Source organism: Miniopterus schreibersii (genome assembly GCF_964146895.1).
Source record: "Miniopterus schreibersii genome assembly, chromosome: 3".
Taxonomy (NCBI): Eukaryota; Metazoa; Chordata; class Mammalia; order Chiroptera; family Miniopteridae; genus Miniopterus; species Miniopterus schreibersii.
This window is the reverse complement of record NC_138103.1, coordinates 45916946-45934744: the sequence shown is the minus strand read 5'-3', so window position 1 is coordinate 45934744 and position 17799 is coordinate 45916946. Positions and strand designations below refer to the sequence as shown.

Genomic DNA, 17799 nt, shown 5'->3' with positions numbered 1-17799 from the left:
ATGTACCTATTCATTTTTGTAGTTTCTTATACATGTTTTAAATAACTTTTGATATCTTGGATGTATCAAACATTAATTTTATATTATGTATCACAAAACTTAATATTGAAGCCTTTGAGGGTGTGGGTCTACCATTTGTTTTTTCTGTTGACTTGCAGTAATACTAACTTATTTCCTGTTCTCCGTGATTTTAGATTGAGTTTATATTTGCTGGCACTCTATTTGTGAGGTGTCTTCTGAGGCTTAGATTGGGGGTACCTTTATCCAGAGATGATTTTTTTGCTTTTTTCAGAAATGAATCCTTTTAAAGCCACAATTATAAGCAACACTATGCAAATAGTGTAGGTTCAGGTACTAAACTAATATGAATGGTAGCCAGTGGCTATTAATTTTCAGAAACTTAAAAAACAAATTCATGCATAGCCAAGACTGAAAATGGTAATTTTCCTTACTGTCTGCCTCTTCAATTTTTGTTTTGCCTTGTTTAATTTTAGTTCATCTTTTGTAAAAGAGTAATGCCTTTCAGGCATTATGTGAGGTAGACTCTGATTCAACTTCCCATTATTTACTGGCCCAAAGCTCTTTACACAGCCTCTAGGCTATGGTGATCAATCAGTCTCGCGTATTCTGATAGTTTCCAAGCTTATCTCTCCGAGATAAAAAAACTAGCATGCATCAGCCTCACCCAGAGTATTTTCTAAAACACAGATTTCTGAACCTTATTCCCTGAGTTTCTGATTTAGTAGATCTGAGTTTGGGCTCAAGAATTTGTATTTCTGGAAAAGTCCCAGGTGCTGCTGATGTGATTGGTCTGGGAACCACACTTTGAGAACCACTCATCTAGACCAGGGGTCAGTAAAAGGCTAAACAGTAAAATTTTTGACTTTATGTACCACATGGCCTTTGTCAAAATGACTTAACTCTGTCTAGCATAACAGCAGCTGTAGAGAACACAATGTGTGTGGTTGTGTTCCAATTAAACTCTCTTTACAAAAATATGCATCTGGCCATGTTTGGCTAGGGACCATAGTTTGCTAACCCCTGGTCTAGATAGATGTTCCCATTCTGATCCTGGCCACAAGAGTTTTCTTTTGCTTTCCTGCAGACACATCTAGCCAACTGAAAAGGGTTTTAAAATATTTTAATGAAAAATTTTAGATGTTACATAGCAGAAAATCTTTTGGGATCTTTATCTCACTCACCACATTGCCAGAAATCTAAGTTCTGCATTTAAAATTTTACCTGTTGAATTTAGTGCAAGACTTTTCCAGTGGATCTGATTTTCCCTACAAGTCCAATCTCTTTAGTAGGCCATGAAAAGTTCATGATTAGCCATAGAACCTCTTTCCACCCTCTGCCCCTACAGAACATACCCTCCCTCTTACTTTACTCAGTTATCCCAAAGTCCCTGAACATACCTTTCTGTCTTATTTCCTGATGCCTTTGTACATATTTTTTTCATTTTCAAGGTTGCCCTTCCTTTCCCACAGTAAATTTGGTAAATTTATTCTACTCCTTAACCCTCCTTAAAAGCTTCTCCTCAGAGTACTTCCTGGCTCATTTTACAAAGCCAACATTACCCTGGAACCAAAACTAGGCAAGGACAACATAAAAAAAGGAAATTACAGGTCAATATCTCTGATGAACATAGGTACAAAAATTCTAAGAAAAACATTAGCAACTCGAATACAATACATTAAAAAGATAATACATTACAATCAAGTGGGGTTTATTCCAGGGATGCAAAGACCACAGTAACAAAATAAAAGATAAATATTATATGATCATATCAATAGATGGAGAAAAGCATTTGACAAGATACTACATCCATTTATGATTAACACACTCAATAAAATGGGTATAGTTCTAAATGCACCTCAACCTAATGAAGGCTATATTTGACAAACCCTCAGCTAATATAATACTCAAAGGTGAAAAACTGAAAGCTTTTCCTCTAAGATCAGGAACAAGACAAGGATGCCCACTCTCCCCATTGTTATTCAATATAGTCCTGTAAGTCCTAGTCAGAGCAATTAGGAAAGAGAAATAAATAAAAGGCATCAAATTAGGAATGAAGAAACTGTCACTTTGCAGATGACACGATTCTATATAAGAAAACCTTAAAGACTCCATCAAAGGACTATTAAAAACAACAAACAAATACAGTAAATTTGCAGGATACAAAAATCAATGTAAAAAATATTTTGCGTTTCTATATACTACCAATGAAATATCAGAAAAAAATTAAGAATTCCATCTGCAATTACAACAAAAGGGATAAAATACCTAGGAATAAACTTAACAAAGGAAGTGAAGAACCTATACACTAAAAACTACAAAATATTGCTGAAAGAAATTGAAGACACAAAGAAATAAAAAGATATTCCATGTTCATGGATTGGAAGAATTAACATAGTTAAAATGGCTATATTACCTAAAGCAATATACAGATTTAATACAATCCCCACCAGAATCCAATGACATTTTTCAAAGAAATAGAACCAAAAAAAAAAAAAAAAAAATCCTCAAATTTGTATGGAACCACAAAAGGCCCCAGATAGCCAAAACAATTCTGACAAAAAAGAAAAAAGCCAGAGGTATCATACTCCCTGACTTCAAAGTATACTACAAAGCTACAATGACCAGTGCAGTATTGTACTGGCAGAGAAAAGACACACAGACTAATGGAACAGAATTGAAAGCCCAGAAATAAACTCACACATATATGGGTAACTAATTTTTGACAAAAGAGCCAACATCATACAATGGAGAAAGGAGAGTCTCTTCAATAAATGGTGCTGGGAAAATTGGAAAGCCACATGCAAAGGAATGAAACTAGATTGCTATCTGACATGGTACCCAAAAAGTAACTCAAAATGGATTAAACACTTTTATATAAGACCTGAAACAATAAAATACACAGAAGAAAGCGTAAGTACAAAGCTTATGAACCTTGGTCTCAAAGGGGTTTTTGTGAACTTGACCCTAAAGGCAAGAGAAGTAAAAGCAAAAATAAACTAAAAAGCTTCTGCACAGCAAAAGAAACCATCCACAAAACAAAAGGCAACCGACCAAATGGGAGAAGATAAATGTAAATGATGTCTCCAATAAGGGGCTAATATCCAAAATACATAAAGAACTTTTACAACTCAACAAAAACAAACAATCTAATTAAAAAATGGGCAGAGGACCTGAACAGACACTTCTCCCAAGAAGACATACAGATGGCCAAAAATCATGTGAAAAGATGCTCAACTTCACTAGCTATAAGGGAGATGCAAATCAAAATCTCAATGTGATACCAGTGCACACCTGTTAGAATGGCTATTATCAATAAGACAAGAAATAACAAACCGAAAAAACTTGAAAACGCTTATTTGCGAAGATATATGTACCATTATATTCATTGCAGCACTATTCACAATAGTCACGGCATGGCCACACCTAAGTGTCCTTCAGCAGATGACTGGATAAAGATGTGGCACATATATGCAACGAAATACTACTCAGTCATAAGAAAATGCCAAAATGTTGCCATTGGTGACAACATGTATGGATCTTGAGAGCATCACGCTAAGTGAGATAAGTCAGATAGAAACAGACAAAAACTGCATGATATGTGGGATAAAAAACACAAAGCAACAAACGAACAAAGAAAACACAAACTCATAGACACAGACAACAGTTTGGTGGTTACCGGAGGAAAAAGAGAGTAGGTGGAGGCTGATGAGTTATAGAAATGTACACCAAAACGTTGTATAATGTTATTAGCCCAATAAATTAAAGTTTTTGAAACAGCTCCTCCTCTGTGAAGCTCTTCCTTCCCAACGCTGCTACTCTGTCCTATGAGTCCTCCCCTTAATTATGCCATTATCCCTGTTGTGCTCCATTGCTATTGCTGGTTTTCAAGAATGTCTCCTTGCTAGGCTATGAGCAACTTGAGGATGGGATCTGTAAATGCCCAGTGCCTGGCACAGGTTTTTTACACAATAAATGTGTTGATTTACTTTTAAAAAATTGAAAAAGTGGTGAAGTAAATGAATGCGTTTCTAGGGAATGGGATTTTAAACAAACCACTTGTTTAAACCCTTGAATTTTAATCGTATCTTAGTAATCACTAGCCAAATTAGAACCTCCTATGCCCAGTCTTATTTATTGTCTTGGGTTAGTCAAACCTGCATAAGGTCCTAGTGAAACGCACAAGGACACGCGCCCCTGCCTGCCTCACGCCCGACCAGCACCAGGGAGACCACTGATTGTCTCTAAAATAAAACAAAAGACACAGTGTTTTGTTTCTCTTTTATTGCAACCCATTGCAAGGTCAAAAGATTCACAGAAATATAGAAACTACAAACCAGGTAAATTTCCTTTATCCACTCAAAAAGACATTAAAGACAAAGGACCAGAATTTTCCACTACGGCAATATATTTCATAGTCTTTATTCTGAAAATACTGTTGACGTCCTGGAGAGGATGGAAAGCCCTGCATGAAACGTGTTCACATACATTTAGGACATTCTAAGCAAAAGAAAAAAGAAATTCTATATTGCCCAGAAAAATCATTTTAAGCCTCATTTCAAAGCATCTAATAAGAACACATTCAACAACCATCACAGGATCACTCAAGGTAATGTTTTTTCTGGTTGTTTTGTTTTTTGAGATTAATGCTTTGAGGCTGGATATGATATTTCTAGAGATTTCTACAAATATACCAAAGCGGTTTTCCAGGTTATGTTGCATCAGGCTTTCTGGATTAGTCAACATCTTAAAGAATAAGTGCAAGTCCCCCCCACCCCCCGAACCCAAGCTAAAGCATGTTATAGTGCTGTACTTTAGAGTCAAACAATGCAACACTAAAAAAATCAATTATACACTTCTGAAACCATTGACAACCAAACTGTAACACTCCAAAGATTATTACAAGTTTGAACTGAAATGGCACCATCTATATCATTGATGGCGCTCCCTTCTTTAGTCTTTTTTTAACTATTTAAAATATAGTGTGACATATATAAAAATTAAACTTTTGCTTATTCACTCAAGCTACTATTACTATACATACTGTCTTATAAATTAGTTTTGGATTAAAAACCAGTTAAAATATTATGATTTAAGATATTTTTCAGTGGAGGGGAAATGAATATGAAAACAATACAGTTTGATGTTTAAGAAGAATTACAGTTTATAAATAGTAAACAGCTTTTTATTTTCTTACACAAACTTCATTCCCTTCAAATTAAATTAGTAATCCATTTAGTGACTGAATAAAATACCCTTGATGGGTACTGGCTAGATTTTCCCAACTGATTTGGATTAAAAGCAAAAAACAATGTCACATCAGAAACATGCTAACATAATAAAAAAAAAACACACAGTTGTTTACATTTTTTTGGAGTCATTATAAATATGTGAATGGCATTTGAATGTAAAGCTATTTTTTTTGTTTCTTATAGCTAGTCTCATTTTAGCAATACTGGGACTTACAGAAAGTGAAACTCAAACCTTAGTATACCTGTTAAAGACCAAAAAACAACAACAGCTATGTCCACACTGGGGAAGAATAAATAGCAAACTTACGAGTCAGGGTTTTGTATCTAGCTCTATTGGGAAAGATAATCACTTTTGAGCGTAAAAAGGCTCCCTGCTGTCTTGATTATAAATCTAGACACAGGAAAGGTTATTTGAGCCTGAGTCCCTACTATGAATTAATTGTAAAGATATGTGAAATCAAAACATATATTCATTTACACAGATATTTTCTTAACTGAAAGGTGTCAATCTTTAAACAAAGAAACGCTTATTTCTGACAAGTGTAAACAGAATCTTAATGAAAAGATTTTATAATTTTTCTTAACTCATACATAAACCAGCAATAGATCTTTGCAATAGCATAAGAACTATTAAAAAAAATAACATGCGTATAACCAAAAGACCTGTTCTAAAGCCCAAAGCAAAGCAACAACAACAGATTGTCTATTTCTATCTCACTCATTCATATTCTATTTATGTGACTACCCCCAAATCTCAGAAATATAATTTCATAATTACCCAAATTAACAAAAATAATTAAATGATCTGTAGAGTTTTAAAAAATAACTTCACACTATTAATTACATTGGTGGCTTTAATGTGGGTAATGCTAAGATTAGCTCCAAATATCATTAAAATACATCCAGACCAATTACTATCCATGAAATAAAAGCTAACACAATGTTAACGTAAAACTCAACTAAAATATTTAGTACTCAACACAACACATTTGTAGAATAATGAATAATTAACTTTTGTGAGCTGACCAGGGGATTGTTGCCTCCACATAACAATTTCACAAAAGGCTTTATCCTGTCTAGTCCCTAAGTCACCTACCAGATAGCAAATGGCCACCTGTGGACGCAGAGTTAGGCAGAGCCACAGTGGACAGCATGCTCTCTCGGTGGCCTGCAGGAGGGCCCCTATGTCAGAAAGTGACCTAGAGAGAAACTGCCCTGGTTTGCGTGTGCATGTATATGGTTCCCAGGCTTCCAGCTAGTGTGACATCACTCATGTTCTGGTCGTCACAGCAGAAGGGCATAAGTCTATCTCACCAGAAAAGAACGCAGTTGCCTTCGTTTTAGGGCGTCACCAACTGGCAGGAATCAGAAGCTCAAAATAACAGGTTCAATATTTATTTTTTATTCCACAGTAAAAACACTTTTTTAGAGAAATAAGCCTCTGAACTTAAAAACAAAAAGGCTTGTGGCTTTTAAAATCTTTAACTTTTAAGGAAAAAAACCAGCTCACTGGGGAATAAACAGCAATTGCGCTTATGCTAGGCAGTAGGCAAACGAGACACAAATACACACACTCGGGGACACACACAGACGGGTGACAGTTAAAACCTTCCCAAGAGATCGCCCGCCCCACATCGCCGACTCCTGTCTGCCCTGCCAACCAATCCCCGCGGCCTGAGCGTGGCAGGGGCGTTAGGAGGAGGCGGCTGACATGTTGGGGGTCCAGCCCATCTGGTAGGCTCTCTCCAGGGTCCTCTTGCAGTCCTGGAGGACGGTGCTGAAGGTGATGTGGGGGTACTGCTGCACCAGCTGCTCCACCGTCACTTCATTGACCTGAAACCAGAGAAGAGCCACCGTCACGCACGTGCACCACCGAGGCCACCAGCCGCCCGCTCACGGGTGCTCTGGTGGCGCCAGGCCCCTCCCCTCACTCCTGCTCAGCAGAGGGAGCAAGTGCTTAGTGAGGGGACGCAGGTCTCTGCTTGTCTGACCACCCCGGTTTCCTAAGTACGACATTCGCCCTTACAGACTTTGTAAAAGACATATGATACCGAGAAATCAAATGTGTTTTCGAGAAGCATAGATCGCTGTGACGGCCAGGACCCCGCCAGCGTCCACGGAGGATCTAGCGCTGGGGAGGCGAGGCTGCAGGAAGAGCGCGCTGGAACGCGCGTTTGACTTTGTCGTCAACCTGACAGGCTTCTTAGGACAAAATTGTAGTTTGGTGGAGAGAATACACAAGATTCTAGATAGAAGTGCTGGGAAATGTTTATTTTTCTTCCCTTTAAATGTTAAGGTATTGCAAACTTCAAGTCCCTCTGTTAAAAGGGCTGAAATGCGAGGAATCAATAATTAAAACATACATGGCTGACAGGTCAGGGATGGCCCCACTAGACCTTAACCATCAAAGATACCACCTTGATTCTTGATTAGACAAGGCAATCAGACAGGCCTAATTAAAACTAACACCTTTACAATCGCTGTGCTGTGAAGGGATTAATTTGTCAATTATTTTTAAGCTGATTGCAGTTCATATCACAGAAGTAGACAGCTTCCCTCATCCTTTAGATAAATAAATGATTAACCTAAGAACCACAACTTTTAGGTAGCTTTATTTAAAATCTTTATCGAACACTTGGGCATTTTCAAATACATCAATATTTCATTTGTACCAAGTAAGCCGGTCTGAAAGGAGGGGGCTGTGCTACACACTTCTGTGCTCCCTCTCCGTGTCTATCCGCTACTGGAAAAGATTAGGACCCTCAGGAAAGCCCTAAAACAACATGCAACCCTTGCTGTTTGCCTTTGAAAGCCTGCTTAGAAGTGTGATGACCATGATGTTCAGTCATCTGCACTATTCTGAAATAATGTGATGTTTTCTGGGTGATCTGGAAAACTGTTATATATAAACTTTTAAAAAAACGTTTTTATTGATTTCAAAGAGAGGAAGGGAGAGGGGGAGAGAAAGATAGAAACATCAATGATGAGAGAGAGTCATTGATCGGCTGCCTCCTGCATGCCCCTCACTGGGGATTAAGCCCAAAACCCGGGCATGTGCCCTGACCAGGAATCAGAACCATGATCTCCTGGTTCATGGGTCGACGCTCAACCACTGAACCATGCTGGCTGGGCTATATAATCTTTGTTTTAAAATTTGAGAGTTGCGCCCAACCGGGCGTGGCTCAGTGGTTGAGCATCGACCAAGGATCCAGGAGACTGTGGTTCGATTCCCGGTCAGGGCACATGCCCGGGTTGTGGGCCTGACCCCCAGTCAAGGGTGTGCAGGAGGCAGCTGATCAATGACTCTCATCATTGATGTTTCAACTCTCTCCCTCTCCCTTCCTCTCTCTGAAATCAATAAAATATATATTTTTTAAAAAGGCAGGACCTTTACATTTAAAAAAAAATTGATGCAACGTTATTGATGATACCTAATCTTTTTCAGAATATCTCTCTATTCAAGACTTGCTCGTATGTAAATCAAGTTTTACTCTAAATTCAAACACGGCATGCAGTCAATGCTTTTTGTGATATAGATATGATATATAACATTTTGTTTTCAAAAACAAGAAGAAAATATTTTTGAATAACAAAAGAAGAACTGATAAATTAGAGTTGAGAATATGAACTGGTGATCTTAGGATTTTTAAGCAATATCATTTTTAATTTTTTAAATTTAAATTTATGTTCTAAGTCTTGCCTGAGCTGAGGCAGCTTATAACAGTATATTTAGAAGGTCATGAATCATCTAGCCCTATCTCTCTCTCTAGCATGTTTTTTACACTATCAAGCCACCAGATCTAATTTCAGATTATCAAGCTGCTCAAGTTCTGTCTGGCCTCAGGGACTTTGCACATGTTGTTCTCTTTACCTGGGATACTTTTTACTACACTTCCCTTTAAAACCACCACCTTCTCATGCCTATTTCCTACTCATTCTTTAAAAAAATATTAAACTCCTTTGGTATACAATATTATATTAGTCTCAGGTGTGTAGCACAGTGACTCAACATTTATATTCTTTATAAAGTGATCACAAGTCGAGTAACCCTCTATTACCATGCAAAGTTATCACAATATTATTGACTACATTCTCCTTCACCTTTCCCACCCCACTCATTCTTGAGCTCTTAGCTTCAATGCCATTTCCCAAGTAATTCTGATCACCGCCCTATCCCTGCTCCCCTCGCCCAATGAGGTAAGGTTTCTAGTTATTCACTCTTCCAATACTGCCTACTTTTCCTTGTAGCATTTACATTATAAAGTTAGTTTATAATTGTTTTGTTTCATATCTATTTCTCCTGCTCCAATGTAAGATCCATAAGATCATTTTTACTTATGAGCCAGGCCTAGTGCCAGGCCTAGTTATTGGTGAATGAATGATAAAACAGTAACAAACTAAAAAAAGAAATAAATAGAAAGGAAGGAAGGAAGGAAGGAAGGCAAGAGCAAGGCACAGCTAGACACTAATATACTAATAATCTCAAAGACCAACAATTTCCTGAGAAACTCATATTCAGTTCAAGTATTTCCTCCTTCAGGAAGCCTTCCCTAAGGAAGCCTATCTGCCCAGGAAGTCGGGTTAGGTACCCCTTCTCTGTGCACCCCTGGCTGGCACCCTGTGAGATCTGTCTTTTATTTAAGCACTCTCACACTGCATTGCCATCATCTCCTTACTTGTTGATCTCTTCCACCTGAACAAAAGTCTCCGCCTTTATTGAGGCTATCGAGCTGTTCGCATGCAGAGAAGAAACATGGCAACTGTGTTCACACCATGGACTTTACAGTCAACCAGAAACAGGTTTGAATCCTGGTTTTACTTTACTTCTTTAAGATTTGATTTTTTCAACTGTAAAAACAGGATAAAAGTACTTGTATCGTAGGACTGTTATAAAGGATTAAATGCAGAAATATGCCTAACACTGTGACAGACTTTAAAAAAGGCCCCCAAAAGGTAGCTTTTATTATTATTCAGGCACGGTCACCGAGGGCATGAGTTAATTAACAACACGTTAGGACGACCAGTTCTCTACAGTGATGCTCAATATTGCTCCACATCTGAGATATTTCAGAAATAAATCTCTATAGCATTAGTTATAATGTTCAAAATAAAATAACCACAGAAGTAACCTTTAAAATATACTTCATATACCAGAAGCAGCTATTTTATCTAATACTCTCTGGGGGAGATTTCAGAACTTTCCTCAATAACACACTTCCTGGAAAGCCCCCTTCTCTTTACCTGACCTTCCCCACGCTACAGTTAGGTTGCGCTCCTGCCAGAAAGCAACCAGAGGAGGTCAAGCTCACTAAGGGGGAGCTGATGTCACCTGAGCAGAGACGATCCTCAGAAAACCTGCATCACAGCACAAGGGAAATAAACATGCACCAAGACACTTAGCGTTCAAGGAACAATGAGCTGAGAAGAGGTGGAAGGACAGAGAAGAGAAACCATTTAACCCACCGTAAAGATGGGACTGCCTTCTCTGGCTCGCCTTTTCTAAACTACACAAGGGCCTGGAGCAAGTTCATACCCTATACCTAGGGAGGACAGGTCATTTGTTTTGGGCGTCCAGTTTTTAAAAACAGAAAATATCTCTGCACTAACTGCTTTGCAGGAAGAGATACAATTCACCTTGCGCAAACTTGACACATGAAGCTATGGATTTATGAAGTAAATAAATTAAAGAATAATTGATCCCTTTAGCAAAGATTTTCATGATAGGGTTAACCTATTTTGTCAGCTCTCCCAATGTGTTTTATATATCCTTTTGTTTAGCAAAATTCAATTTACCTATTTCTCTTGTATAAAGAAAGACACACTTATAGTTGAGGCTGTGTTAATTCTCTGGCCTTCATAGGCTATGGGCAAGAACAGACAGTGCTCTGACTTTGTACAGCCGCATGAAAAACGGTACTGCAGCTCCTCTGTGGACAAATGCGTCTTCTAAGCAATCTTTTTGTTAACTGCACTCTGTAAATTCTAGAAAACAAAGCAGTGGGGGAAACACAGATATTCCATTCTAGAGCTTTGCTGGGTAGAAGGTATTCAGGGAAATACATGTGGTCCCACTAGGGAAAGTTCCATCTTTTACTTACAGTGTCTCCTGGCAATACAGTGTGACAAGCTGTACACGAAACTTACTTTCATTTACTCAGAAGTACAAATTACGTTCACCTCTTTGTACAGACTCCATAAGCATTGTGGTGCCTTAGAGAAGTTCAGTGTAAGACGCCGGGAGGGTCCACACCGTTTTAAATCACTGTGCCTACACACAAAGTTCGCAGACGTTTTGTCATGCACAGCTCCATTAGCCAGGATGGAAAGAACTATTCCTTGTTCCAACTCATAAAATGCATGTAATATAAAAAAGAAACATAAAGATAAAAATTTTAAAAAATTTCCCCATGATCCCTGGTTTTCGGTATTCAATTTCTTTTCCTCTATCAATAGCAGCTCCTATATTACACATGCAATTTGAAAAATGCACCGTATCTTCCTAAAGAAATATGCAGCGATGTCATTTGAAGAAATTACTGTGATTAAAGGGGAAAAAAACAGGTACCGCAGGGTTTTTCTTTAAATATAAGAAATATTGGATTTTACAGTTCTCTCCAAAGACTGCATAACCATAATTTACATTTTCAAAATTATTATAACTCTTTTTAAGGTAGTAGCAATTTGTCTGGTATTTTAATCTACTTTGAGGTAACATCTATTAGCACTTTTTGAAAATGTGAGGCAAATCGCTGTGCTAATTAAGGTAAATCACACGATAGTTTCATTCTATTACTGCTGCTGCCGTGGAAGGATGAGGAGCTCACCTTCGGTTTCCAAGACTCAGTTTACCCATTTAACCACCCAGGCCATCATACTGTTTCCTCACCTCCTTATGAATACATTCCCTGGGAAGTTCCAGAAAAGTGTAAGCCTAGGACTGAATTATCTCCCCAAAGATCCCTATTGTTCAAAAAACAGAATTTCTGATAAAATTTGCTGAGGAATCCATTTATATAAAGGACTCTTATTTCCTCTTTGACTCGTGTTATAAAACAGGACATGTTTATTGTTAGGGGAGAAATGCTTGACACGTGCGAGCATATGAAAATCACACTTAGGGATATAATTCAGGCATACCTCGTTTTACTGTGCTTCACTTTATTGCGCTTCAAAATGTTGCATTTTTTTTACAAATTGAAGGCAAGACCCTCCACCAGCAGAAAGATTATGACTCACTTTATTGTGCTACTCCCTTTATTGCAGTGGTCTGGAACCAAACCCACAGTATCTCCGAGGTATGCCTGGAAACCTCTTAAAATCACTTTTTTTTTTTTAAATGGAGAAAGGTTCCCTGCAAAAAGTGAACACTATTTAAAATACCAATACCAACAACAATCAAATGTATTGTATTATTCCTAGGCTCTAAGTTCCTTGACAACAAGGAGTGTAGTCATCGCTGTTCTCAGTCTTACACACACTGCCTGGCATATTCTCGCCCCATCAGAATATAAACTCACGAGACTTGCGTTTTGGCTGTTTCTGCTCACTGCCAAATCCCTAGCACCTAGAGAACGACCAGCGCACAGTAAGTACTCAATAAATATTTGTTGGCTAAATCAATATAGAAGTTGATTAATGAATGCTTATTGAGTAAATGAAAAAGTACCAAATAATACTGCACTGGAAAATGTGAAGATAAGCTCACCTTGTTCCCAGACTGTTCCATCTACAGTGGTAGCAATCTCTAAAGTCTTGACATTACAGCAGCTCCAAACGCCTTTAATCCTTGAAGTTCATACCCAAGGTGATTCTCTGCGTTACTCTCCTTTCCATCTGACATCACCGGGTGCCTCTTTCCAGATACACCTTCCCTGGGTTTCCAATAATTTTGCACAGGAGACCAAAATAGCTCATGATGGTGATTCTGCAATTTTTGCTGAGTCGTGTGGTTGTCAGGCAGTACTCAGGAAATGACTAGGCTATCCTTCAGACTAATTGAGGGCAGCCTTCCTAGTTGGAGATCAGTGACACACTACACTGGCTGGATAACACTGAGAAGCATGTGAATGAATGGTCACTGCACAGGATTTGGTCTCCAAAACTTTGCAAAAACCCACATGGTTCAGAAATTTTAAAACTTTAGTTTGGAGCATTAGCAGTCTGTCCAGGGTGGCAGGCCTAGGAAGATTTAGAAATTTTGTGACATTTAAGGTCCTTTGTAATGTCATAGTTATCTGGTAACACAGTGGGATCTGTGGACAGATCTCCTGATTCAAAACAATGCCATTTCTACATGCTGATTTCTTGGGCGTCAGCAATTCTGCATGCCTTTTTGTCATTCTTGTTTTCATTGTCACAGTGGTGTGTGATGTTTGTTGTTGCAGGGAGCAAGTAGACAATACTGCAACGGGGTGGTACAGTCCGGAGAAGAAAACCTCTCCAAACAACCTGCGTGGGCTCCTCAGTGAGGAGCCCTGTTCTCGTCAGTACTAGGCTCTCTCATGCAGGAGGGAGTAAATAAACACATTTCTTCTCTTCAGCATGGTTTATTTTGGTGAAATACTTGCAAATAGTTTGTTAATTTTTTCACCCAAATGACTAATAAGGCAAAATAAAAGTATGTCCACATTCCAGTAAGAATGGAGGGGGAGGTTAAGGGAACAGCATTCAATGAGGACCTCCTGTTTCCAGGCACCTAAGCATTGATGCCCCCAGTTACCGATGAACTGTGGCTCCGACGGAATCAACACTGCACCCAGGGGCCACACAGCTTCACTGACGTTCACTTTCCAGCAGCAATTAAGAAAAATGACTGCAGTTTACATACAAATTCATTTCAAAGTCCTTTATAATCAATCTCTTCAAAATAGCTGCTCTGTGGGAATATAAGTAACAATGGGTGTCACTGGCCCATGGGACACTGCCATGGTGCTGTGGCCACGGGAGGCTCTGAAGCAGACCAACGAGAGCCTCCGGGCAGGGCCAGCTGCCCCCTGCCCACACTGCAAGGCTTTCCTTCCTCTCTCCCGCCCATCAGCGCGTTGTTCCACGTCCCACAGGTAGGACGGGCATCGGGAAAGACGTGGCCCACCCTCTTAGAGCAGGAAAGAGGGAAAATGAGACCAGTGGTGGCCAAGCCCGGGCGTGCTTTCTAGGCGGAGTGCAGCCTGCTGTACCTGGGAGCCTAGTGGGCGCCTGACCTCCTGCAGGAGGGCTGGAAAGGGCTTCGCAAGGGAAGTGACATTTAAGTGGGCTGGTGAAGGGCAAGGAGGCATCAGCCTGGGGATGGCATGCACTAAATATACACGCGTTATTCGGGAAAGAAAGGAAACCCGCTCGTAAGCTGGAATAAAAGAATCTGTCCCTTGCTTTGTAAGATTTGTAGTCATGTTTCTCCAGCCCATACAGCACCCAGGCGTATAACTGAGGTACGTTCTTGTTTCAGACAGCACTTCTCTGAGGAGGGGGCTGGTGAAGAAAGTGGATCCCCCTGTCTGCAGGTGGGAAAAGTGGGGCCCCAAAGTATGTCTGTGAAGGTGTCACAAACAGCACACTCAGCTCCTGCCTCCTCCTTCAGGGCTCCTGCCCTCACACTGGTCTGTCATTCTCCACACTCTCCCTGGGCAATGTCACTCACTGCTAACAGCCCCAGGGGCTGAGTCCTGGGGGCCCAGAGGCAGAGTGTTGTCTCTCGGGCAATACGCCTCCGGAGTCTGTCTCTCTCTGAGTTTTTTGGCTCTCTGGCTATTATGGAACCTGGCGTTCACCAGGTGCCCGCAGAAGTTATCCTGGACAATGCATATTGAAACGAGATCCAACTGCTCTTTCAGCAAGTGCCCACTGGCCCCACGATGGGCACACATTAAAATGAGTAAAATAAGGGTAATGCAAATTTTAGTAATAGCTCAAATTTGTATGTAAATGAGATGAATCACCTAAGTACAGTTTAAAATATTTTAAATAGGACACTAAGAAAAAAAATATGAAAGAGCAGACAATACATTGATTTTTCCAGCACACTGCTCAGCCAACAGCATGCACTCTGCAGGCCTGGGGAGATTTTTATGATTCTATTTCCCTCCCTTTGTGGCAGGACTTCTCACATCCCCCTTTGGGTGACATGTCACATCCTGGTGATGTTTCTCTATGGAACAGGGAGGCCCGGGACACCGGGAATTCGGCACCACTTTTACAGCCTCTCAGCTCATCTCCTCTTTCTCTTCAGCAGCAAGGCTAAGCTTCCCAGCCACCTGCAGGATAAAGCAGTAGCTAACTAGGCATGAACGGGCTGCAGGCAGAGCCCACAGTGAGGGAAAGGGTCTTCCCCAGCCTGGTGTGGGCTGTGAAAATGATTCTGGGTGTGAGTCAGAGCACCCTGGCTGCTCCTGTTCTCTACTCTGCAGGCAACTTCACATTCCCTTCCTCTGCTCTTCCTTCCTCAGACATGCCCAGGCCTTCTCCATGAACCCCACAGTAACTCATATAGGGTGTTGCCCCCAAAAGTATATATACACTTTGAATAATTATAAAGGCAGTGTTTATTAAAATACATTTCATTTTCAAAACTGAGCTATCAGCTGTTAATGTGTGTATACTTTTTTGGGGGCACCCTGTATATAACAAATGTCTGATACATGTTTATTGATGTGGGATGAATTAAACTGTGTCTGCAACCAAGAATATAAGAAAGAATACAGTGGTTCTCAGCCCAACAACTCATTAGAATCGCCTGGGGGGGTCTTTAAAACTCCCAGTGCCCAGGCCATATCCCAGACTAACTGTAACCGAATCCTGGAAGAGTGGGACCCAGGCAGCGGTATTTTTACAGCTCCCAGGAGATTCCCAAGTGCAGCTCAGGTTGAGACCTGCTGGTCTAAAGCTTCCCACTGAAGAGCTGAGAGGGTGCAGGTGGTTTCTGCACTCAGGAGTCTGAAGGCACGATCTGAACAAAGATGACTGAAAGGTAACACGCACTCATCCACCCCCTGGGCCGCCCTCCACCTTACACTCGGAGTCAGGGACTCTGGAGAAGGAAACTGGCTCCCACAGCTTATTAGCCCATCTTCTTTTTTTATTATTTCAAATATTTATCACTGCCTGAAACAAAAGGTCTGTTCTTTGAATATGGCAAAACCAGACTGGTTTCTTCTCCTTCGGTATTGGTCTTAGATTTCTAGTTGGGTGTGGCCAAAGAAGCCAACCCCCTGACCTTCCCAACAGCTAAAGGAAGGAAAATTTCCCCAAAACCCATTTCTCACATGGACCTAGTGCTTCTTCAACGGACCACTCGTGAGGTGGGAGAGGACACACATGACTAAGTATTTATTATAAACTTTAAAAGAAAAAAATGGATTATCTTACTGGAGCCTAAAAGCCACCTGCTAACCATGAGAGCCAGCTGATTCCAGGCCACCCATAATGCACCATTATCCTTACTTAAACCTCACATGGATAGCCCGAGGCCTCTAAGGATGTATTTTTAACTATAGAGGTAAGAAATCTTACTCTTCGGTGGCAAAAAAACTCATCTAAAAATCCCAAAGCATAGAAAGAGACAGATACTGAGAACGCAATGAACCTGACAGGGGCGGCAGGCTCATAAATTCAGTCAATTTTGTCAAATGCAGTCATTCCATTTCAGGCTCGGCAATGATTGGAAGTGCTATGCTCTGTCAATATCACAACAGGCCTGGCTTCATGCTGTCTCTTTTTCATGAAATGCAGGCTGCCTGTTAAGACCAGCATTGCCTCTCTTCACTTGAATCAGCACAGCGAGAAAGCAGCAAAGAACCCAGGAGGGTGGGGATCACAGAAGCGCCTGCAGTGTTAAGCGAGAATCGGGGCTCGGGGCTCGCCAACCTGAAGCCTCTAATTAGCGATTAGTGTGACAGGAGTCCGACAACCACAATGTCAGAGAGGAAAATTAGTGACATTTTCATTCCCTGTTTCACCAAGTGATCCTCCACCAAAAAGAATGTTTCGAGCCAAGCATAAGCTCTAGGCAAGCAGCCCTATGTGGGCCATCCTGAGGCCGCAAACCGATAGCCATGGAGCTGACCCTTCTGGCAAAGCTGTACATTTTTATAAATAGATTTGCATGTGCAGTGCAGATGAGAGCCACACAGACGTGTGTGGGACACTGGCCTGGAGGAGGCCACTCGGGCAGTTATCTGTAGCGCTCCAAACAGTTCAGCAAAAGATTGAGTATTTGAGAAAACCTGGACCCTAATAAGATAATTAATGCAGTTGCTGAGTGGTAAGTGTGATGTATTTATGGAACACATCTGGGTATTTCTAAATTAAACTTGCAAAATTAAGCTGAAAAACACAATAGAAGGAGAAAACACTCAGAACTAAGAAATGTGTTTTCTCTTGTGCTTAATGGCTTTTTTGATTTTAGTTTTTATTTTCTTACACAAAGCCTATGGCAGTGGTAATCACCAGTGGATGCCTCACGACAGCATTTCTTTCTAAAACTGCAGTTTCCGTCAGGTAGAATGTATGAATTTGACCTGTTTCCTAAAACAAA

The 17799-nt window shown here is 40.3% G+C and overlaps 1 protein-coding gene across 2 annotated transcripts in view; it reads right to left on the bottom strand.

Moving 5' to 3' along the window:
- Positions 1-4282: 4282 nt before the first annotated feature.
- The window catches only part of FBXL17 (F-box and leucine rich repeat protein 17), a 420460-nt gene continuing 406943 nt past the window's right edge, over positions 4283-17799 (bottom strand). For both annotated transcript variants that reach the window (XM_081133616.1, XM_081133617.1), the window contains one exon: positions 4283-7103. In XM_081133616.1, coding sequence (XP_080989742.1) covers positions 6963-7103 — 141 coding nt within the window. In that variant the 3' untranslated portion in view covers positions 4283-6962. The remainder of the gene's footprint in view (positions 7104-17799) is intronic.